We start from the raw sequence: 24870 nt of genomic DNA, 5'->3' as shown, positions 1-24870 counted from the left end.
TCCTCTGATGCAGAGAACAAAAAGAACATTTTCACTCCCCTGAAACACAGTTAGAAGTGGTAAAACATACTTGTCCTTTGCTTTCAACTCAGGCAAGTTACAGCTGTCATTACAGGCTATTTACTTACAGGCAAGGGTGAATTACTGCTCTAACTCAGAGAGTAATTTTCAAGTTCAGTTAGGTTGAAAATTTCTGCCATTTGCAGGCTGGGTATTAAAAGAACTGAAAACATGAAATATTTTAGAAAATCTTTTTCTTGCCACTGATTCTTGCTGGCTTTGAAGGCTTCTGCCCCTCTTTTCTCATTGAGATGGCTTGAGAGCCTGAGGACTAAATGCAAACATAAAAACCAGTATCTTAGAGCTCCTTCTTTCTTGACACCAGGTGGCTGTCATTAGTCTCAGCAGCTGAAGGCACCTGCTTTCTCTATGAGAAACAATCATTATATGGCCCCTTCCCAGCCATGAGTACTCACAAAGTGAGTAAAGATCCCTGCCAACTTTCAGACATACATCCAGGACAGCCTGTTTACAGAAAATCAGGTATTTTCTCCTTGATGTAATTTTTTGTGCATATTTGGCACATTTACAGCATGACATAAAACAATTGTAGTTTAACAAAGGAAACATTCAGTACACACACAAGAAGCAGAGAGGATGAAATGAAGAACATACAAACATACAAAGATACAAACACCTGTCTGAAGTGAGAAGCGAGATGGAACTGGATTTAAAGCTGTTCAATTTCAATTCAGTTTCAATAGAAGACCAGAGCTACCTCTCCAAATCTATTGCCAAAGACATCACACTTGAACATTGCTAAGAGCATCTCTGATTCAAATAACAATAAATGTACTTCACGTCTACAGGGAAAGTGTGTGTGTTTGTATCTGCCCTTAACAGCAGAGACAAAAAAACAGACAAAATTCAAGCCTTGCAAAAAAGTGGCAGTTTTCTTCCTCATCATTAGACAACTCAGTTTTGTTATGATTAGGTCACAAGTTCTGCTTTAAAAATCTTCTCAGCATTAATATAATGAGGAAGGTAAAGGAAGTTTACTGAAGTCTATATGTCTACTGAATATATCTCATTAATGCAGACTACAGCTGCTCAGCCTCCTCTACAACATGCAGGAGCTGACAAATGCCAACAGACTGGGATTGGTAAAAGTTGGGGTTTTTTGATGTTAGTGGGTTTTTTGCTGTCATTGTGGTAATGCGTGGTGGCAGGGTGTTGGTTTTTTACACATACATCAGTGAGACTGGAAACAAAAGGTATTTTAAATCAATTAAGTTTGCAAAAAGACTACTCCCATCACACAGAGCCCATTCTAACAGACCATATATTTTGAGTTACACCCTCAATTGTTTAAATTTGTACAGGAATTCACAGTCTATAGTTTTAATAACAGCAATGAAAATAAAATTAGCTTATCCCTGCCAGCCAACTGAACCTGCTTACAGCACTTTTTAAACTCTCCAACAAGCATAAGTAATTAAATAAATATAATTTCCTTTTTTTTTTTTTTGAGATGGAGAAGGGGTATGATGTAAGCAACTGCAATTGTTTTCGAAATGGACTGTATGTCTCAATAATACACACAAAATTTTGAGCCATCAAAATTATGTCTGTAATTAAACTAGCTTGAGCTTCAAATTCTCTCTTTCTGATCAAGGGTTTTATCTTTATGATTCTCAAAAATATTTGGAAATTTGCATAAATGCCATAGATTTGAAAGGCTGCTGTTGCTTCTAGTACTTTGATCATGAGGCTGCTGATAGGTTTTCTGCTTCTGCTAACAGTCCAGAAAAGACTGAAGTACAAAACAGAACAAAGAAGCATTAGGTTAGATCCCAAAATCTTCTGGAGACTGAAGATGTGGTTAAGTGACAGCCTGAACAGAAACAATTGGAAAGTACTGTTAACGTAGACAGGTACACATCAAAACTCCTCATCAGGCTGCCCTAAAATGGCAGAACAATGAGGGTGTTTTTTTCCTAAATAACAGTTTAATGAGGAATTTCAGAATTCAGACACTTATCTAATAGAATTTGAAACAGTATTACAAGGCATCAAGATTCCGAGCACACTGTATTTTACTGAGAATAATTAAGTGTAATTAAAGAAGTAACTGCTTTAATGAAAGGTTTTTATTAGGGTTTGTTCCCTTCACATTTCTTTAATGGCTGGACATAGCTGATATTTAAAAATACATATATACAAAATACAGAATTAAAACCTCTGAATATTCATTTTCACTGGAATACAATTGCAAATTGTATGCTATATGGTAGGTGTGATTCTTGTACAAATTCAGAAAAGGTCCTTTCATATATGAGAAGCTTTTGTGTAAAGGAAAAAACCCCAACAATTCAAAACAATGGGAGAAATTTCAAGGAATGTGGGAATAAAGGAGCTGTTCTTGGGTGCATAGGCAGAGTTACGTGTATTATTGAACAAGAACACAAAAAATAATTGAGTGTCACTAAGTGAATTTCTGAAGGAGAGAAGGCTCAGGAAACTGAAGAAAAACAAAATACTAAAAGCCAGCAATGTTCTGTGAAGCATGAAACAGTGGGACAATCCATGCATGAATGCTGCTCAGAAGCAAAGCTCTGATATGTGTTCTGTCAATGGAATTCTCTGAACACTTTTTACTTTCAGTAAGATGGAAAGAGCATGAAAGAATTTAAAGATGCAAAAATAGGCATTACGGCTATCCCACTTGTGAAGGGGGAGTTGTGAAGATATATTCAAAATTTAAATAAAATGAATCATCTCATCCTACTTTACAGAAATATCTTACACTTTAGCTGTGTCTACAGTGTAAAGTCTTCTCCTCCACCCATCAGTCCTTTACAGTCTGGGATGCAATTGCCTGCCAAGGTCTGCGTTTTCAAAAGTCATATTAGTAGCACATTTTTCCAAAAACCAGTTCAATAAGAAACTTTTACCATTATCTCTAACAAAGCTGCAATTTTATTTATATTAAGATCCAGCAAACCTAAACTATGTGCTGGCAGAAAAATCAAGCAATGGACAATTAAAGCGGTAAGGAGTAATGTATAATCATAATCAGAAAAGTTTGCAGTTAAATGTTTAACAAAAGTGTGTTACCATTCCTTCAATGAAGGAAAAAACTGTTAAATTACAGTGTTATCTTATGCTAGGGTGTGTGCCACTGGGAAGTGCAGAAAACTATTTTAACCAAATATACCCTATGTATCAGGCCCATGAACTGCCCCTAGATAGTTTCTAGCTATATGCACGTATGAAGAATTAATTTTGTTCAATAAGAAATTAAAATATATGCAAAATCTTCAGTTTTTCACCCGCCAAAAACCACAGCTATGATAGCTGATGACAAAGATGAGATAAAACGACTGGAAGCACAAATAGCATTGTAGCATAGCAACTGTTGATGTACATATGGTGATGTTTATGGAACAGAATGTAGTTCATATTTAATGCAGAAATAACACCAAAACCAGCCTAGACAGCAAGACCTAGACAGCAAGAGACAAGTGTGCTTTGGATCCCTCTGCAGACATGACAGAAGCCATGCTTCCCACCAGCTTTGCTCAAGAACGCCACCACAGGCCTCAGTGATGGAGACAATGCAATGTCCACACTTGCAACAGCCTTGCAAAGGAACTAGGGAGATACTTTGCAACTACCACCTTCAGAGTACTCAACATTATTCACTGTGACTATTTCAAATTACAGAAGAAGTAAAAGAAAAGAAAATAAATGGGAGAAATCCCAGAGCTAATCCAAGCAGAGGACACAGCACGTGTGAAAGCCAGCCCAGGACAGATTTTTAACAGTATTTGGGATGGGAGCCACTTTACCAAGCTTCCTATTAGCTCAGATACACACTGCAGAAGAGCAAGAAACTCTACAATTCATTACATTTTGGACACAATAAATTGTAACTTAGGAGAGCCTACTGCTGTCCATTAAGAAATACGGGACCACCAGAGATGCAGACATTTACAAGGAAAGAACTGAAGGATTTCTTCCAACACTACAAGTAGGAGAAGCATAGTTCAGTTAAAAACAAAACCCACAGAAAATCCACTCAGAAGACTAGAAATTACATCATGCAGAAAGTATTAAATTACTTGTCAAATCTGATCTTTTTTGCTTGCTCTAAATGACCTGGTGAGTCAATGTGAAGTGCTGAATTATCCAGAATATATAAACTGCCTACAGCATCTTCCAAGATCACAGCATATTTCAGAAAAGCCATCAAAAAGACAGTCCCTCTAATATAAGGATCCCAGGGTTAAAGGACTACACAGAGAATAGATCTCAGGATATTCAGTGCACCCAAAAAAACTGTGGAGGGGTGAAAAAATCACAAACCCACAATCAAAAAAAAACCACCCCACCCTGTACAAAACAAACCCAACTGCTTTAAGCCATTTGCTCAAGTTGATTTAAGTCAGTCCTCAGTAAGGGTACTGCCTGAAGGCAATAATGCATGAAGCACTTTTTTTATTCATATTTCATTGCCTAATTCCTCATTTGCGCCCTTCTAGATGACATCTGCAGTTCCATGACAGATTAATCTTTGGCCCATGGTTCAAACTTGTGTTACTCACACTGATGCTTGTGTTACATGGTGCAGATAAAAAAAAAGAAAAAGGACAAGATGCTTTTCAGAAAAAAATATGCTAATTATAATATGAAGACTCATAATGATCTGTGAACCCAGGAATGAACGGATTTCAATTTCTTATTATTGCCTTACTGTGGATCAACTGATGTGCAAAGGTATGCAAGTTCTCACTGAGTGTTTTTTCATGGTCAATATAGTGGGTTTCTCCAAGGGGATTTTCTGGCATCCAATACAGTAGCAGCCTTTCTTTCAGTTGAGACATCTGTACAGTCCACCCTTCAGACACCTGTTTTCCCACTAGCCACAATTCACTTTGAAATTTGTTGAAAATGGACATGGAGCTCAAAACATGCCTACACATTTAAGCACATGAGTATAACCTCAGAAACATGGTGCCTAAGGAATCTGACTGGAATTTGGAATATTTGTGTCATGTTCATTTTTCAAAGCAAAAAAATTCAAGCAAGAAAAGCACAATAAAGTACATTTTTGACTGTACTGTCACTGTACCAACTTCAATGCAATAGCAAAAGATTTCAGCTATTTTGCATTTAAGTCAGTTTCAGGAAAACTCACTGACTGCAAGTTATGCTTGCTAATATCAAGCAAAAACAATTTTGACAGGGTCCATGCTTATTTACTTCATCCCAATAATTTCTCATGTAACTAACCACCCTTAGCTCCCAGTTAAAATAATAACTTCTATCCAGTAAATCCACGGTCCTCAAATAACTGACTCTAGTTGCTGGGAAATGCAAAATTTTAAATTGATTAAATAAAAATGATGAACAGAGGAAAAATCAGCATTCTTATAAAATTATTTTCACAGCAGAGACCAATTCAAGGAGAAAAAACCAAATACTGGTTCATACAAAACATACATAGGAACACAAAACCATGTTTTTTTCAGTCAAAACCCTAAAGGAGAATGTACACAATGTACTGCACTCTATTGCATTCCACGTTCCCCCTGCTCTCTCCAGCAGACTCAGAGCTGAAATGTACATGATAACCCCAGAGAACTTCAATCAGTTGCTCGATCACACCAAGTAAACAGACAGACACAAAAAATTACAACAGTGTTATCTGCACAGAAAAAAACAAAACAGCAAAAATCTGAATTAGGAGTCTTCTGTCTTTTACAGCACTGAGTTTATTGAAAGCAGACATACCAGTAAAGTCATAACAACCTTAAATCTAACTTACCTACTGAAGTTTCTGTGAACACTGTTAAGGTCTGTCCTCCCACACTTTGTAGAAGAAATGGATGTTCCCTTGGTGCACTGACTGAAGCAGGCTTTCCTCCAATATCACTGATGCTTGCAAGCTCTTCATTCAAAGTAAATGACACCTAACAGTCACAATTGCCACAGTGTTACCAAACAGACTCCATTACACTGTTTCCCAGGTTATGGGGAAACAAAAAGAGAAAACACAAGTAGTATAGCATATTTCTATTTCAAAAATAAAGGGTGATGTAAGAGTCCTTCCACACTGATCTCTTGTTGAAATACAGAATTCAAAGCTTTCATGTACTTAATAAAATTTACTCAGCTTTCAAAAAGTTGTAAATTGCCTCCTCCTGAAGTCAGAGAACTTGATTTTACTTGTTAAAATATATGGCATAATAGGTTTTCAGCCATTGCTCAGTATGAGTGCTGAAAAATGTTTTGCACAGCCAGCTGAGCTCCAGAAAAAGTGCTGAAATGCCACAACAAGTGTTACTAGCCTAGGACTCTGGAATTGCAGACAGCCCAGAAGAGGTCTAAACACAGCTCCCTTGCCATGTTCACAGTGTACACTCAAAAGAGAAGCTAAGGAAGCTTGAAGAGGGATACTTCACACCAGCACCACGTGCTTTTCCTGTGCATCCTCCTCAGCCTTTTGTACTAACACATCTCAGAGTGTCTGAAGAGAAGGTAAACAAAGTGAGGGAACAGAGAGACCTGATGCAAGTCCCACAGGCATCTATGGGCAGAGCTGCTAACAGAATTCTCTCCTGATTCTGTGGTATATCACTTCGCTAGAGGTATAACAAAAAATATGTGACATTAGAAACCAGCACGTTCTAAACAGTTTTTAGAATTCAAAACATAAACTTTAGCAATTACTTACTTCGGTTCTTCCTTGATTTCTGAAAAAGAAAACATTTAATACTTACTAAATATACATTAAAAAATATTTAACAACATTTCCATAGCCTAATTCCTCAATTTTAGCTTTCCTGATAAAAAAGCAAATTCAAATTCTAGTTTTGTTATTCATCTTCTCTCCTGACCTATTCAATTTTTTGTTATGTTATGCCCAAGAATAAATGGGAAAAGTCAGCATGAAGAGAGAACAGAAGCAGCAAAATAACACATGTAAATAAAAGCAAATTCTGCAATTAGGTTTTCTTAAACCTAGGAAATCAAACTTCATGCAATGCTACAGAGGGACTCCCCAGTATAATTTTGTAAAATTTATATTCCTAATCACTACACAAGCAAACACTGTTCATGTATCAGAGAAATATGCACACTGTTGGCAAGAAAGAGGATTATGTCTTAGAACAGGTGCAACATATTCTTATTTTACACAGGTAACTTCTAAGAAATGTAACCAGTAAATGCAGAATAAAGGCTTACTTGACAATCCTTAGTTTTCCCACTTCACCTCTTCCTGAAGCTTTACTCCATTGTTGTGACAAGTATTTGGGGACCTAAGAGAAGACAACAGATTTCAAGAAAAGCAGATTTTAAAATTCTATACAAACTGTGTATGGGTAAATACTTTAAATGCTTTTACCCTGACCACTTCAGAATAAAGTATGAGCTAAATATAGTAGACAATAGAGAGCCATGGATGATTTTGGGTGGCAGGGGCCTTAACAGACATCTAGTCCAAACTCCCTGCAATGAGCAAGGACATCTGCAACTTGATTGGTTTGCTCAGAGTTCTATCCAACCTGACCTTGAATGCTTCCAGGAATGCCATATCCACAACTTGACTGGGCAACCCGTGCCAGTGCCCCACCACCCTCATAATAAAACATTTCTTCCTTATATCTAGTGTAAATCCTCCTTCCTTTCACTTAAAACCATTACTCCTTGTCCAGCTGCTACAGGCCCTACTAAAAAGTCTGTCCCCATCTCTACCATCAGCCCCTTTGAGGCTCTGGAAGACACCTGTAAGGTCTCCCTGGAGCCTTTTCCCCTCCAGGCTGAGCAGACCCAGGTCTCTCCATCTGTCCTCCCAGAAGAGGTGCTCCAGCTCTCTGATCATCTTTGTGGTCTCCTTAGCACCTGCTGCAGCATGTCCACATCCTTCTTATGCTGGGGGCCCCAGAGCAGGATGCAGCAATCCAGGGGGGTCTCACCAGAGCAGAGCAGAGCAGAGGGACAGAATCCCCTCCCTTGACATACTGCCCATGCTGCTTTTGTTGCAGCCCTGGACAGAACTGCCTTTCTGGGCTGCAAGTGCACATTGCCAGGTCATGACCAGCCTCTCATCTACCAGCACGCCCTCAGAGCTGCTCTCAGGCCTTTCCTCCCTATGCACTGACACTGGGGGTTACCCCAACTCAAGTGCAGGACCTTGTGCTTGGCCTTGTTGAACTTTCTGAAGCTCATGCAAGCCCACTTCTCGAGCTGTTATATACATATACATACACAAACGTGTATATATATTCACACACACATATGTGTATATATATATATATTCAGTTAGAGAGAGCAAAGAGAGTAATGTAGCCCAAAAATAACACCAATGTAGAGTCTCCAATAAGAGAAAAATCTTAGTAACTTCAATCTCAAATACTACTATCCAATCATAAAAGGCAGAAAAAGATCAGCATCAAATTCTTAAACTAAGGAGTCTCAATATTTTATCGGGTCAAATTATACTTTTAAATATTCATTAGAAATTATAATTTCTCTGGGAAAAAAGAAATTCAACCAACCAATCACAGTGATGAGAAGTTAGGCAATTTCTGCTGTGAGGGTAAGGCTTAGAGTCTGAGAACCTCAAACATGTTGAGCAGTAGACCACAGCCTACTACCACTCCTCCAACAGCAGAACCACCCAAGGCAAATCTGCCTCCCATCACTCATTCCCAGCTCTTCACTGCATTGGGCAAAGACTTTGTGCAGCTGCTCAGTATATGGAAAGAGCAGACTTCTCTAGCTAGGAGGAGTGGGTGACTTCCACGTTTTAGCTGTGCTGATTTTGTGTTTAGCAGGTGGAACAACCAAAGCAGCTCCCCAACCCATTTTCCAGCTGCACAAAGTAGTGATTAGTCCAGAGACAGGAACAAGACCAGCATAAATTGAGAATTAAAAGCTGCTGCAGTTCTGTTACCTCACCTACACACCAATTCCTGCAGTTGCAAAGCCTGTGGTATCTGCAGCATTGGGTGACCTTGGCTCAAAAAGGACAATGAAGGCCTCTGGCAAGCAGCACACTCCTCAGAACCTTACAGCCATGTTCTTTACTGGCACAGCAAAGTTTGTCCTGGCTCACACAGTCCACAGCTACTGAAAACATCTGTGCCCACATAGAAAAAGTGTGAGGCACAGCCAGTAACAAAGAGAAATACACTAAGCTATGCCTGGGGCATTTTCTGTTTCAAGCAGCAAAGAAGCACTGTGAAGCCTAATTTTTGTCTTGCATTGAGTAAAACTAAGCCAAGCTGGGGAGAAAAAGAGCCTGTTCCAATAACTTGCTGACAAAGAACAACCTCCTAACTTCCTAAAGCTCAAATTAAATAAACACTAACTTTGCATTTATCAGTTCTTCAAGAACTCCAGATCTTGGAACTAGTGCTTAGTTAGCACTTAGCTTTAGACTCACAGCACCCCATGAAGTACACGTAGAATAACTACAAAATCCAGATGCCTCCAACTGCTCAGACAAACTAAATGGTAGTCCAGGTTCCGACAAAGTTCAGACAACTTTGGTCAAAAATACCACAAAAGCACAACAGAAAGCCATGAATTGGCACAATCCATTGATCTATCTATTTCCAAACTGGTAACTTCCTACAGCAGATTCCATGCCACATCAGATACTGTTTTCTTTCTGAAGTCAAGATAAATGTTATGGCATGCTCCAGCTACTCAACAGAAGTATTATTACATGCTTGCACCTAATCTCTGTTTATACTGCCAGATAATAAGGTGGATGCCGATTCAGTATGAGTGGACAAGGAGTGAAGGGCTCTTATGGTGTTAAAATCATTGACTTGCTATGTAATATATTCAGACTGGGAATTAAGTCAGATTAAGACGTTGCAGATCAATCATACTGCATGGGAAAGTCTCAAAGAGTGCATTTAATTATCTTTCTGCTCGCCTACCTGCAGTCAAGGGCCATGCAGAGAAAGACAAAGGGTTTTGAAGGGCTGTGATCAAAGGATTACTTCCAGCTATCCAAAGGTACTTCAGATAAAACCGGGTGCTACTCACAAACCCACAAGCTAATGACGTAAACAATCAGGAAAGACTAAATCAATCTTAAATGCCATAGATGTTATGAATAGAAAGTCTTTAGGTTGTATAGTTAAAAAACAAGTCAGACCAGTTGCTGTAAGCTATTTTCACTCCTAAAGAGGAGTTCTTCAATTACCTGTTCATGGCTGGTGATTAACCATTGTCCCCCTGATGCTGGCCGCTTGCCACGGAGGGACACAGGACAGACCCTCCAGGTACGAGGAAAATAGGAGTGACATCAGAGCCAGTATGCAGATGAGAAATGCATTGCGCCCCAAATTTTTACAGTTTTTCCCAGGAAAAACCCCTAAAATTACGAGCCAACAAGTGACCTAAGTGACGTCTAAGGATGGGAGCGTAGTCCCGTACCTGCTTGGACCCTTTTTGCTTCTCACCCTAACCTGAAAAGAGTTGATTAAAGAGACACCCCGGGGTGTTAGACAAAAAACCAGGAATCTGCTGCTCTCCCGTGAGGACAGAATCCCCAGCTCTGTCTGCAGACCAGCGGACAAAGCTGCATCACCCTCCTTCTCCGTGCCACTCCTAGGAGCAGCGGCAGCGTGGGCGCGACCCGTCGATTTCTCCCCACCTGAGCTGATTCTTCTTAATAAAGGCATTAAAAAGGAGAAAGATCTCCTGCCCATTTATTTCAATAGACATCTTATTTTGCACCTTTCTTTTAACTTTAACATAATCATTATTGTGAAGAGTCAGGTTTCAAAGTCGTAACAATCCTTGAAAGAACACAGAAAACAATAGCAACCTGTTTTTACAGGGCAGAATTTTCACAGATCCCACAGGAGGATTTTGAAAACCACATATGCACAGAAAGAGTGACCTGTGGACAGAGTGTCTGCCCAACTGAAAGGCAGCTGAACGCAGCCTTTCAGGACAAGTGGCCTTTATTCTGGGAATTGTAGGTAAGGACACTCTTCTCTCCAAAAAAGAAAAAATTGCTACTCACATCACAGCACTGCCCAGGCTGCAGTACGGCAGGCATGCTACAGGCAGTGCAGGACACGAGGGACCCTGCCCCACTCCTCTTTCAGCCTGGGCACAGCTTCCTACCCCCCTTTAGAAAGGAACACATGAGCAGCCCCTCTCTGTAACACACTACTTCCACTTTTCTGCAAGAAACTAAATTAGCTCTTTCTCTATATAGCAATACATACAACAGAAACTAAGGCTGATGTCAGATTCTATGTTTAAATTTTTCTTTGAACATAGAAAAAATAATTAAATAAAGATATCTTTCTAGCTATAGAACCATGCAGCAGATTAAATACAAAAACCTGACCAACACACTCAGAGAGAAAGAAATTAACATTCTAATGGCTAACACTAAATGGGTTTCACTTTACCACAAGTACATAACCAAATACTCTTACTATTTCTCTACCTTAAAGAGGTAAAACACACTGAAAACACAGAAATAAAAAATCTAGTGGCTTTCTGGATTTGTACTAAAGCAACTCACTCTCTTTATGCTACCTCCTTTTACTGCTCATGCTTCTAAAACACTCATCACTACATTTTTTTATTGCCTGTTAAGTAGTCTCTCTGGAACACTTCCTGTGCTAGCACAATGCATGCTAAAAGGAAATCAAATAAGCCAGTTTTTTTATTCCATCAGAGCTGAATGCTCTCTCCCTCAAAGGAAGGATAAATTCATCCTCGTTGTCCGGGCTAGTGAAGATGGAATACAGGTACTATGCACTGCCTTGCCACTGAGTTGGAAGTCCTCCTAAGAGATGTGGTTGCTCCCAAGCTCAATTCCAAAGGAAATCAAAGGATAGAATCCTGCATACCCCATGTTATGGTCTATCAGTGTTAGCATCTTTTCAATATTTTTTACTATCATTACTATACAAGAAGACAGACGTAAGTTCAGAACACATGCACGAAGGACTGCATCAACATTTACTTGGAAGAGCAATACTCCAGCTTTCCTTTCAGTCCTGTTTTCTCATTAAACACAGTGGCACCAACTGTAAGAACAAATGTGCCTGAAAATTCCTTGCTTCAGGAAACATCACACTGTACCAGACTAAAGGACAAGCAAGTTCAGTGTCCTGTCTCCAAACACAGCCATTGGCAGTCACTTCAGGAGGAACATACAAAGAAAATTTATTTCCCCAGTTGCTCTTCTATTTTCTAGGGTGTTTTAGCAGACATGGGGTTTGGCAGCATATTGCTTTTTAATCTCTCAATTCAATTTTCTTGCCTGAATTTGACTAATTGTGTCTGAGCTTCTGCAAAGTTTTGAAATTCAGAACTTCTAACTGCAAGAAGTTCCAAAATTTAACTACACATTGTGCACAACAGTACCTCCTTTGCTCATGCTGAGCCCCACCAATGAATTAATCTGACACACCTCTAATTCTAGCGTTTGATCCGATTCTTTCCTGTTCACCTTTGCCTATTCACTTCTTCCTTATCCATCCATGACATTGCTTCAGATATCTACAAGATTCCCAAGTTAATCCCCTTGCCAGGTAAAAGGTAACAATGCATTTAGGAGTTCCCTCCACAGCCATCATTCCCTGTTGCCAAGAAGAGACCTGGTGCTCTCCTCTGGACTGTTCCCAGGTCCACTGTACACTTTCCACAGCAGGGGGGATGAGACCATGGCTACACAGAGCATTCCAGATAGAGGCAACATGACGGCACAGTAATATTTTCTCTTTTTTTTTCTGTGTCTTTTGTAATCATGTCCAATGTTGACTCTGCTCATTTGACATGTTCTTATAAATTTATCTCCATGTACAGAAAAAAACACTCCTCCTGCATGAAAACAACCAGCAGAAACCCAACTGCTGCGTACATATAATTAGGACAGTCCTTCTCTATGCACACCAGATTAGATCTCTCAACTCTTAATTTCATCTGCCACTTTATCATCCTGTCACTCAGCATGTCATGATCCAGTTCTGCAGCTTTCTGCTGCCAGCATTCATTGACAGTGCCCAGGAAGAGCTACTGCAATTAGAGCGCTTGCACAGTGCTCATTGTGGTTTTGGGACACAGTAAAGAAGAGGAAGCCAGATGCAGCAACCTGCCCACCAAAAATTATGCACAGCAGAGCAAATCTGAAATCCCCAGCCATTTTTAAGGGGCACAGTAAGAAGTTTTGGTAGCCGAAGCATGATGATGTTACACCCCTCTCACCACCCAGGACGAGTGTTTGGTACCACCCTGCCCCCACAGGCTCCTTCAAGTTGATGGTCTGAACCTATTCCTAAAGGAGAAATGGGAGGAAGGAACTGCTTCTCCCGAGAGACAATAAATATAAGTCTAGAAAAACAGGAGCACACCAGAGGGGACTCGAAGCAGGCAGGGCACACACTCCCCCATCAGCTTCAAGTTCCTCTTTCTGAAACAATCCCTGGTATTGGCAGCAAAATGTCTTGACAGCAAAGGCACGGACTCCAGGGAACAGAGCAGTGCCAGCCTGTTAGTGGTAGCACCAGCCTGGAGTGTGGCCCTGCACCAAACAGGTTTGATTTGACACCCTCACTACCTTTTCACAGCCCTCCACTAGAGCTGTATTTCACTAGCACTAAAGGGAGCTGTAAGGACAAGACACCAGTGTTTATTTTCCTTGTTGGATGTGCACAGTTTTTTACTCAGGACGTGAATCTGGGCACACTCAAAACTTTTTCCAACTCTCAAAGTTTTGTTGGAGAAATAAAAGTTACACGGCCATGTTTGCTGCTCCTCATAAACCACTAGCAAGGACAAGCAAAAGATGTTTTACAGTGCGGGTGGTGAGACACTGGCACAGGCTGCCCAGAGAAGCTGTGGATGCCCCATCCATGTGGATGCCCCTGGAAATGTTCAAAGCCAGGCCGGATAAGGCCTTGAGCAACCTGGTCTAGTGGGAGACGTCCCTGCCCAGCGCAGGGGGGCTGGGACTGAATGATCTTTCAGGTTCATTGCAAGCCCCCAGCGTTCTGAGCGCTCCCCGGCAGCCCAACTTTCCCTGCCGAGTCTCCTTTACTCAGCAGGCAGCGGGGCCCAGCCCCGCGCTGTCCCCGGGAAGGGGAACAGGCGCAGCGGCTGTCCCGGGCCACGGGGCGAGCCCGACGCGGGCAGCCCCGGCCGCAACCGGGGCACGGCGGGGCGGCGACGAACGGAGGGACGCGGCTGCCACAGGCCGCGCTGGGCCGGGCCCGGGGCCGCGGCGGCGGCTCCTCACCTTCACCAGCCACATGCCCGTGTTCTGCTTGGCGCCGGTGAGGTCCAGCTCGCCCTTGTCGCTCATGGCGGGGCCGGGCCGGGCCGGGCGGCGGACGAGACGAGCAGGCGGCGAGCGCGGCAGCGGAGCGCAGCCGGCACACGGCGGCCCGGGAGGGACAAACCTCCTCCGCTCGCACGGCACGGCGGGGCGGGCCCTCGCTGCGTCGGGGCCGCGGGTTCGGGTCCCCGCCCTGGCGTGGGAAGGGGCGGGAATCCGTGGTGGCCGCAGGAAGTCCCAGTGTCACAGGATATCCTGGGCTCGAAGGCACCCGTGAGGATCATCATGTCCAACTTCCGGCCCTCCACGGGACGTGCCCAAGTGTCGCACCGTGTGCCTGAGAGCATTGTCCAAATGCTTCTTGAGCTCTGTCAGTGCTGTGCCCACTGCCGTGGGGACCCTGTTCCAGTGCCCAGCCACCCTCTGGGTGAGGAACCTTTTCCTGATACCCAGCCTGAACCTCCCTCGACACAATTTCAGGCCGTTCCCTCCGGTCCTGCCACTGGTCATGAGAGAAAAGACATCAGTGCCTGCCCCTCCTCTTCCCCTCATGAGGAAGCTGTAACTGCAGTGAGGGCTCCCCTCGGTCTCCTCCAAGCTGAACAGACCAAACAACCTCAGCCGCTCCTCATACAGCTTCCCTTCAAGACCCTTCACCATCGTCATCGCCCTCCTTAGGCCGCTCTCCAACAGCTTAATGTCTTTCTTACACCACGGCACCCAAAACTGCACACAGGATTCAAGGTGAGGCAGCACCAGCGCAGAGCAGAGCAGGAAGTTTTTTCCCTCCTGGTACCAGCAGAGTTATCCCAGCATGCTGAAGAAAGACAGCGGCATGTAAATGATCTAAGGGACTTGAAGAAAGGAGGCACTACCATGACAGTGCCTTTCTGTTTGGGAGGGAGATGGTGGCTAGGGGAGCACTCCTGTGAAAGAGGGCCCAAAGGCCACAAAGTGAGGAAAACTCAGCTGGTGAATCACTTACTGGGAGTGAAAGTGAAGATTTAAGCTTAGCTTTCCCAGAAAGGGAACTCACGAGGACGTGTTGGAACAGGCTGTCCGAAGATAGGAGGGCATGTCAGACACTGCAAATGTCGTGTGTCAGGAGAGAGAAAGAGCCTGCCCATCCTGCTTTGAGATGGTGGTATTTGGCTTTGAAAAACCTAAGTCCTCTTTTTACAGCTGTCTCTGTCCCTGGGGAAGTTTTCCCCCTTTGCAGTTTAACCTTGTTATCTACCTTCTATCCACTGTGAGCACTAGAAAGACTTGGAAACGCTGGAGACACTGGCACAGAAGGCCCAGAGAAGCTGTGGATGCTCCATCCCTGGCAGTATTCAAGGCCAGGTTTGCCAGGGCTCTGAGCAACCTGGTCTCATGGAAGGTGTCCCTCTCCACTGCAGGGGGTTTGAACTAGATGATCTTTAAGGTCCTTTCCAATCTGAACCACTCTATGATTCTATGACATTGAAAGCATTTTATTATCTTCCTCTCTTCTTTACTTTATCCTTTTACTGAGATGTAGCCCTTTGATTTGCCTCCTCTCAGAAATACCTTCAGTTTGTTCAATTCTGTCTCAGAGGTCTATTTTCTAGACCTCTGGCTATGTCCATTGCTCTCTGAATTCTCCCCAGTACAAGTTTACATCCTCTTTGAAGCCTGGCTGTTCAATATTGAAGGTTATACTCCATCTGAGTCTGTACCAGAAGCAAGCAGAGGGTTTTTTCTGGTGCAATATGCAAGAAATTGCTCACCTGGCTCACAAAAAATTATCTCAGTATTAAATCTCAGATATGAGAGTCTGCCTTTCTAATTATAGGCAGTCATCTAGGTAACCAAGGATGACAACACTTTTATATGTATCTGAAGCAATAATGGCTAACACTGAACTATTGACTAGGGTTAGTTGCATTTAAAATTTTTTACATTTAAAAATTGCTTTTGTTTTTACACTAGAATTGTGTTTGTCTGCAGTAGGAGGGTGGATAGATCTTATATTGTTAGTCAACTTCCACTGAAAATTCAGTTTTCTTTATGACAACCTTACATAGACCTACTAGAGGCTCCTCAAATGCTAATAAAAACGGAAATGGGTGCATCTCAACAGTAGTAAGATCAGCCCCATTTTCTGGGACTGTGTCACCCCCATATATTGTAGATCCAAGACCCTTTGGTTTTGTTCACTTGCAGAAAGAGTGGATCTACACAGACAAACACCATTGCTTTACAGTCTGCTTTGGATCCTGCTCATAAGATCATAGAACAGTTTGGGTTGAAAGGGACCTCAAAGACCATCTAGTTCCAAACCCCCTGCCCTGGCAGCGACGCTTTCCACTAGACCAGGTTGCTCAGGGTTCCATCCAACCTGGCCTCAAACACTTCTAGGCATAAGGCATCCACAATTTCTCTGGATGATTTGTTCGAATGTTTCACTATCCTCATTTGGAAACATTTATTGGATTGATATCCAATCTAAACCTACCCTCTTTAAAACCATTGCACCTTGTCCTTTCAGTACAGGCCCTGAATAAAAAGTGTCTCTTTCTTTCTTGTGAGCCCTCTTAATGTACTGAAGGGCTGCAAAAAGATCTCTCTGCGGCTTCTGTTTCTCCAGGCTGAACACACCCAAATCTCTCAGCCTGTCTTCATAGGAGAAGTGCTCCACGTGCTCCAGCCCTCTGACCATTTTAGTTTCTTTCCTCTGGACCTTGTCTGATGGGTTGGTGTCTGCCTTGTGCTGGGAACCCCGGGGCTGGATGCAGTACTCCAGGAGGGAGCTCAAATGTTCCCCTGGGATTAACACTGAATTAACAATTAATTAAATTGTCCCTCTGCCACCACTCCCAGCTCAGGCTGTGTACTTAGATCACCTGCACCACTACATTAAAAAAAAAAAAAAAAAGCAGTGGAATGGGTGTCTCTAACGGGATGGCATTTGCAGCAAAGCAGCGTCGCAGGGGTTCAGGTGGGCCTGTGCTCCACTTGCAAAGAGCCCAGCAGCAGGTGACAGGAGCATGGCTGACCACCTCAGGACTCCTTACAGAGGGAATCCATGAGGAGTCATCACTCATATTCCAAGCGTAAATGACAATAGCAAAAACCTCTGTAAAAGCCTGACAATTGGGGTGGCTCAGCTGGCAACCCAGAGGGGAAGTCAGCTAGGCAGAGATCTCTCCTGGCTTCCTCCAGGCAGCCTTTCCATAGCTGTTTCCATGGAAACTGAATTTGAAGGGACAACAAGCAGGAGGAAGAGCTCATTTTCATTAATTCCTCATTTAAAATCTCAACCTTGTGTTTGCCAGGAACACATTTAGTGCCATGGAGGAGGACCCAGGGGCCAGCTGTTGAACTGCAGAGCTGTGTGTTAGTCACCCATTTTCTTCTTGCTTGCATGGAAACAGAGGTGTCTGAGAAGAGAGATGGCCAAATTCAGGCTTGCACAGCCTTTCATTCTTTATTTTCCCCTTGTCCACTTAGGTGGAGATGAAGAGTTGGCAGTGTCATCAGCAGCCACACAGAATTGCTCTTCATCCATTTTAGGAATGGGCTAATTGATGCAGCCTGATGGTGCTCGGTGAAAACCAGCACAGCAGAAGATGCAAAAGGCCTGATGCTGCCCTGTTGAAGCTGATGGGAGTTTTGCATTTAGGAATCCATGTGCTTTCCTCAAAGCCCAGCAAGGACTAGGGAAGATGTGCTCCTGGGAGCTGGCGGTCCCACAAGATATCAGGGATGGACACCATCAGAGAGGTTTCCACGTGCTGGAGAAGCTGAGTGCTGCCCACATCTGGATGCTCCCTGTGTTCAGTGCTGTACACCAGAGCTGTGCTGGGCCTCCATGGAGTCAAAATATTTGGGTCTGGAGCCAGAGCTGAGATCTGCTGTGAGGCACAGAGGGAATCTCCTGCAGAAGCTGGTTTTGATTTGGGAGTATTGAGCCAGGAGGACTATTGCACCAACAGCTGATGCTCTAACTTCACTCATTCCTGCCTGCTGATCTCCTCATCAACAAATTAAGGTGAGCGGGGAAGTCATGCTGGAAAACTACTGGAGGGAGATTGTTACAACTTTGCTTGTCCTACTTGTAACAAGTACAACACAGCATCAGCAGAGCTCTGCCCGCCAGCAAGGATCTCTCCTGTATTCTGAACACCTGAATTTTCAGTCAGCAAAGACCTCATGGACCTACGAGGATGCAACAAAAACTCAAACTTATCTCACAAGTACCATTATTGCTTGAATTGCTTCAGTATGAGGGGGGCAAACTTTTGCCATCTTCAACTGTAAAGCATCATTCTCTTGTTTGTGGTGCAGTTGGTCTGTGTAAGCTGGAAAAAAGAGAAGAAATAATCTGCAAAGATGAAAAGAACATCTGGGCAGATCTTGATTATTTTTGAATAAGAGAAAATAAATTCTGTGTAACTTACTCCAAAACAGAGCGTGGCCCATCAAGCTGCATATCTATTTCCTGAGGCAGCAAAGAATTCTCAGTGTGTCTTTTTAAGACAAAAATATATGTTGGAGCTTTTGTGTTTTCAAACTGCTTTTGAGCAACATGTTAATAACAGACTTGTTTACTCCAAGCTGTTCTGTGGCAGAGAGTTGGAAAACATCACAGGGCTGAGCTCCTATTTCAGTACAATCCTAGGCAGTATGAAATCTTCAACATGGCACTTCTGCTGCAAAACACAACATAAAAAGGCAGTTCTGAACAGAGGGCAGCCTTCATTAATTTGTTTATAAGTTTTAATTCTTTCTATATATTTACAGCCACACATTTTTATCTATGCTATGTACTGGAGAACACTTAATTTTCACTGTAATGGCATTGCACCTCTGCTTGCAGTTCCAGCCCATACCATGTCTTCCATCATATTGACAGTGTGCAGTAAATTTGACTGTAGGCAGCTTGTACTCTTGCTTGTTAGCATTTTCACCAGATCAAGGAAGGAGTGGGAGTGGGGGAAGAGAGAAAATTGAAAGACGCAACTGCAAATTATTTTTTTTCAAAGGAAGAGAACACTTGTCAGAGAATTTCAGGTGCTTGGTTTGAACCTAATTTAAAATAATTTTTTTAATGACCATAAAATTGGCATTATCTCTTTAACTCAAGGTACTTTTTGTGCCTTGCAGGCATAAAAAAAGTATTATCTAGCCTTTTTCACCAGTGTCTCTCAAGAAGGAGCTTTAAGCATACAACATTTTCAATCTAGTAATAATACAAAGGTAATGTGAGGTTTCAGCAACTTGTTGCTTTCTAAAGTGCCTTTTCATTGTAGGTTATAGAAAATGTTACACAGAACTGAGTTTAACCTGTTCTCCTGCACTCCTTGATATTTTTTCTGATCCTCTTCTCAGGTATTGTACCACCTCAGCACAAAAGGTCAGCAGCATCTACCATCACTCATCTCCTGGACTTTCCGCTAATGAGCTGGTGAAGAGCAAGGCATTTTCTCTTCAGCTACCAAAAAAAATGGTTTTCAATGGATTTATTTCCCTTGTGTTATAATTTAGCAAACTTGATTCTATGCCACTGATATTTCCCCTTATTTTGTAGGTATAGGCAATGCACAGTCACCAAGGTATGTTATTGATGCATAAATTATCTCCTAATGAACTACGGTTTTGCAGAGGGAGCTTCCCAATGAGACTAGGAGAAGGCTGTGTGACTAAACTGAGCAAAAACAAGATTATTGACAAAAAGAGCAGATCTACAATGCTCCTAAAGAAAAACAGGGCAATTCTGTTAGAAAACTTCTCAGCCTGAAAGCATAGGCAGGTGTATATAATTTTGAGATTGTGTGTACATATAAATGCAACAGAGGCGTCTATTTTGTGGGTGTCACTGCTTCAGAAGTGATCACTCTGGGACTCTTCAATGCCACAAGTGTCAGTGCTGTCATTAAAGGAAATGAACCACATGCATGTACATCTAACCTCGTGTCCCGCCCTTGCACCTAGCTGCAGCTCAGCCACAGCAGGGCCTCACAACAAACTCTCACTGAGATAATTAACTGGAGACATCAGAGGTGTCTGCTTCATTACTGCTGTGTGCTGCTGCCTGCGGGTTCCCTCCAAAGTTTTTCCACCTAATGGCCTTTGCTGATAACTCACTTTTTTTCCTATGTGCTGCTTGTTGGCATTTCTCTAAAACAGCACTAATGATCTAATAGATATGATTATGCAAGAGTGGTTTGTCTCCTTTCAGCATAAGCTAACAATGCTATTACAGACCAGAGCAAAATACATTCTCTTTGCCACAAAGAACAAATTTCCCACCAAATTGAAATAAATAAACTGGAATAAATAGAAAGTGTTACAGACCTGCAATTGAATAATATTTTACTGGATTTCTGTTGATGGATGAGGTTAAATAAGGTCTGAAATTTTGCCTTCTAGTTAATTGTTATGGCTTAAACATGAAAAAAAAAAAGGAATGGAAGTGACATTTCAGTCAGTGTGAGAAAAATAAACAGAAAAGGAACCAAGGAAAACAGAAAATAAAACCAGTGAGATTAAGAAAATCCAATGAGAACGTGGGGGCCAAATGGTCATGAGAGGGACAGAGACCACAGCTAGTCCTGATGGCCTCATGTTGTTTCATTTTATCTTCTGGCAAATGACACATGGGGCTGGAGGGAAGAAATATAATAATTCTAGCATTATTTATTATCAGAGGCTATTTCTTGATAGCCCGCCTCTTGTTGAAAAGTGCAGACTTACCACTGAGAACACTTTCTTCCGGAGACTGAGCATTTGGCAGCAGCAGCCCTCAAATGAGCACTTGCAGCTTTGGGATATTTCCTTCTCCCTCCTGAAGCTCACCCCCTGTTTCACATGCATTTGTCTTTTCTGGAGTCTCCACATGGTCAGGTCACCTCTTCATATACTTTTGAGGATGAGTCACTGAAGCTTTTTCTAACAAAGCTGAATGCTAAACTCTTTGTTAAATTACCTGAACTTTCTTTGTTCACATGGAGAATTTCTAGGGTGAAAGAGACGGTATCTTTCTAACAATGCCAGGAATAAGGAAGTCTTATTTCTCTTTCACTGGAATCTCATTTGACTGACTTTGAGTCCTTGTTTTGGCTGAGATAGGCTTTTCCTTCATTATTAGTCCTAGGTATTAATCCTATGTTAACAGATATGTAATACTTTTCAACATGTAGAGGGCTGAAACTGAAAAAGGGAAACACATAAGGATTTTCTTACCATGTGAATAGATGAGTAGCAGACTCAAGATTAAATTTCTTTGTTTTGCTTTCTTTGACCTTTTGTTCTGATCTCAGTGACATATTAACCATGCTTCTGCTGAAGAAAACCCAGGCATCAGAAGTCACTTGTGCCTGCCAGCTCATCATGGGCATTCAAGGCATACAGAATCCTTTGCAGAAAGGAGCCCACTGCTATATGAGAAAGGAGAACAACACAAAATCTTTGAGATGACTGCTCAATAAAACTCAGCTTTTGAAAATCAAGGCAGGTCATGTGAAATGTCCACACACCTTGATGAGTTGTAAGTTTGGTGTGATGTCCATTTTGAGCACTTGTGGTGAAGTCATTTTCCCTCTTGTAAAACACTGTTGATTGAACCACAATTATGGTTTTGAAGGGACTTTGAACTGGCCTGCTGGAGTCGCAGGCGATTTCACACAAAGAGAAGCAAATGTACAAAGAATGGGTAGCAATTTCCTTTGGGTACAATATGTACTTAGCTGACATGCCTGTGCAGAACAAAAGGTCTGGATATGAAACCATTCGTTGCCTCTGCTGAGCAACAGTGCAAATTACTTCTGACAGCCATTAAGAGATGCTTCAGTCAAGCACCCATAGCCATACAGCTCTTCACTAGAAAATTTGCTGATATTTTGAAAACATTGTGATACTTCACTAGTCTCAGAAATCCTTGGCAACTTATCAAAGAAAAGAGTCGATGTCTCTGCACTAGTAATTACTCCTCTAACCAGATAAAGTGCCAGATATTCACCTTCCTCTTAGGAAATGTGAAGTCTCTGGCAGATAATAACATATTTTTAAGATGTTTGGAGCAATTGTCCATTCTGATCCTCTCCAATAATGTAGTTTCTAAAAGCTGCTTTTGAGAGGGCCAGGAGAGTGCTGGCTGGTAGCAGATTTCCATTCTCCCACTGTTGTTAGTCTGTGCTTGTAAACAGTGACCCAAAATAGAAGCGTGAGTGTTGTTTGAACAGCCAGTATTTGCTATGAAGAAAGTGGCTCAACAAGTAGGGGCAGATCCCGCAGCCTCTGCTCGAATGAGTCATCTCCCTGCACACAAGTGCTGCTGTCAAATTCAATAAGCCTGTCTGTGCAAGGCTGGAGGATCAGACTCATCGGCCTCCTGACATCCATGGCATGGGGACAAGGATGTGGATGGCTTTTGCATTGCTGATCCTCTGCATGTTTGTGCACAGGGTTTGTGAATCTACTATCAGTGGGCGAGAGTGTGTGAGGGAAAAATGCAAAAAAGGTGAAAATCTGCTGAAAATTACAAGGCATCTTCCCCTACATAAACAAAGTCCATCAAAGTTAACACGCCATTGCACAAAGTACTGCATTGAATATAAAAATGATTCCTTGAAAGAGTCATTAAAATTGCAAAGTCAAGTAGCCAAAAATTAAAGAAGGCCAAAGTTCAGGCTGCTCACACCCCATTATTTCTGTATTTCTATATTTCTGCATTATAATGGAGCCTTGAATGTCATGACTACATAGTATTTAGCTTGTTTTTTTTTATGGGAAGGAAGCCTTTGGAGTCACATTGTCTCTGTAGGTGTCTGCTTGCCAGTGGCTCTGTCCCTAACTTTTGAAACTATCCATCAGTTTCAGCCAAAGCCTAAAGGTACCATACTGCCACAATTCTGTGGAAATTAGAGGTTCAGTTGAGGAAAGAGATGCTGCTAGAGATGCAGTGAGAGAGAATAAGAGCAGTGTAAACCCAGCTCTTAAGAGCTAACAGAGCAACCTGAGGGAGGAGAATGCTTAAAATACTACAGGTATGAGAAAGGCCTCAGCTGGTCTCATGCTTTATTAAAACCTTGGCCACAGTCAAAGTTTACCTCCTCTGTTCTGTAAATGGGATAAATATGTATTGTGGTAATTCTCCTTCCAAAGGTCATGCTGCAGGCTGGGTTCCTGCTGATCCCAGAGCTACTTGCTCTTCTGCCCAGCTCAGTCCCACACTGCCAGCACTTCCCATGGGGGCATTGCAGCAGCATTGGCTTGGCCCACACTGTGGGGATTCACTCATCCTGCATTCCCTGCTCTGCTTGCTGCCTTCCATGAGGAGTGCTCCTTCTCCAAGCCATCTCTGAAGGTCTCAGTCAGGATGTCTGGCTTCAAGGAGAAGAGATTCAAGCCTTCTCCCACTGTGGAAATGTACAATAAAGCTATTACACACTGCCCTGGGAGCTATTGGGAGGACACACTGTCCCTCTCATGCAGTAAGTTGACAGTGAATGTACAAAACCCTGGGGAGAGCAGTGCAGGTGGCTGTCTGGAGAGAAAGTGGCCATGGTCAGGAGCAAACACAAGCAGTGATGGATAAGCAGTGGGGGAGATGGCAGGCTGGAGTGGCTAAGCCTGAGCCTGGCCTCCTTCCATGTTCTGCAGATGGGAAACTGAGGCTCAGTGAAAGGGCAGCTCAGACGCTGCTTCCCTTATGGAGAGGAGCCTCCTGAAGGAGTGCAGAGGTGTTTCTTCCAGGCAGGGGCTGAAAGAGTGAAGGGGAGTCTGAGCTTTGCAGGAATTTGTAGCTATGGGTCATTGTTGCTACTCAAAAGTGAGCATCTATTTTAAATTAGTGCTCAAGCCCCACTCTGTCCTGTGAAACAGAATTTAAGATCTGTGAAGCATGTCATAGTGTCACACCTCTATTTTTTAGAAACCACATCCAGTCACTCCCCTGCTGCCCCTCCTATTGACAGTCTATGAAGCCTTTTGGCATGCCAGTATTGTAAGAGCAAAGGTTTCACGATAAAGATTTTTATGTAGGTGTAATAGCTTTTCTGAAGCCACCTAGTATATCTGAAGAAAGCAGATGAGTTTTGGGGCATGTACACTCCTCAGAAAAGATGAGGTGAATTTCAAACCTAACTGCATCTTGGGAACAGCTGTTCTGGGTTTAATTAGACCTGTGTCTGAGCTAGACATCTGACAGCACCCGTGGAATATAAAGGCTGTATTGGTGGTTATCTCCTAGGAGCAAAAGAGATGCAGGTAATTTGTAGAATAGTAGTAGCATGATGTAGAGCACTGGGAGATTGATAATTGGGAAAGGTGCAGAGAGGAGGATGGTAATGTGTTCTAAAACATTAGTATTCAGGAAAGTAATGAGATACAGTTTCCAGATTTACCTCACAAAGATACTGTAGGGTCTTCTTTGATAATCAGGGCTGGAAGATCAGAAATGGAACAACTACACTGTAAGGAATGTTGCCTGTTGGAAACAATTCATCCCAGCTGACTCTTTTGAAGAGTTGAAGGCTGTATCTTTTGACAGGCTGAGAAAGAAGCTTTCTTTTGTC

General features: G+C 42.5%; 1 protein-coding gene and 1 long non-coding RNA gene across 2 annotated transcripts in view; one reads left to right on the top strand and one right to left on the bottom strand.

The window, feature by feature from the left end:
• The window catches only part of GTF2F2 (general transcription factor IIF subunit 2), a 79787-nt gene extending 65303 nt beyond the window's left edge, over positions 1-14484 (bottom strand). The window contains exons 1-4 of the mRNA XM_064408739.1: positions 14291-14484; positions 7252-7325; positions 6740-6758; positions 5831-5975 (exon numbers count right to left, since the gene is read on the bottom strand). Of these exons, the coding sequence (XP_064264809.1) occupies positions 5831-5975; positions 6740-6758; positions 7252-7325; positions 14291-14356 (304 nt within the window). The 5' untranslated portion in view covers positions 14357-14484. The remainder of the gene's footprint in view (positions 1-5830; positions 5976-6739; positions 6759-7251; positions 7326-14290) is intronic.
• A 79-nt stretch (positions 14485-14563) lies between these two features.
• Positions 14564-20833, top strand: LOC135294004 (uncharacterized). The gene is made up of 2 exons (XR_010356117.1): positions 14564-18344; positions 19685-20833. It is a non-coding gene; the product is annotated as an uncharacterized LOC135294004 (long non-coding RNA).
• The last annotated feature ends 4037 nt before the right edge of the window (positions 20834-24870 follow it).

The sequence above is a fragment of the Passer domesticus genome, chromosome 2, assembly GCF_036417665.1.
Source record: "Passer domesticus isolate bPasDom1 chromosome 2, bPasDom1.hap1, whole genome shotgun sequence".
Taxonomy (NCBI): domain Eukaryota; kingdom Metazoa; phylum Chordata; class Aves; order Passeriformes; family Passeridae; genus Passer; species Passer domesticus.
The sequence above is the reverse complement of the archived record's forward strand: the minus strand, read 5'-3'. Positions and strand labels throughout refer to the sequence as shown.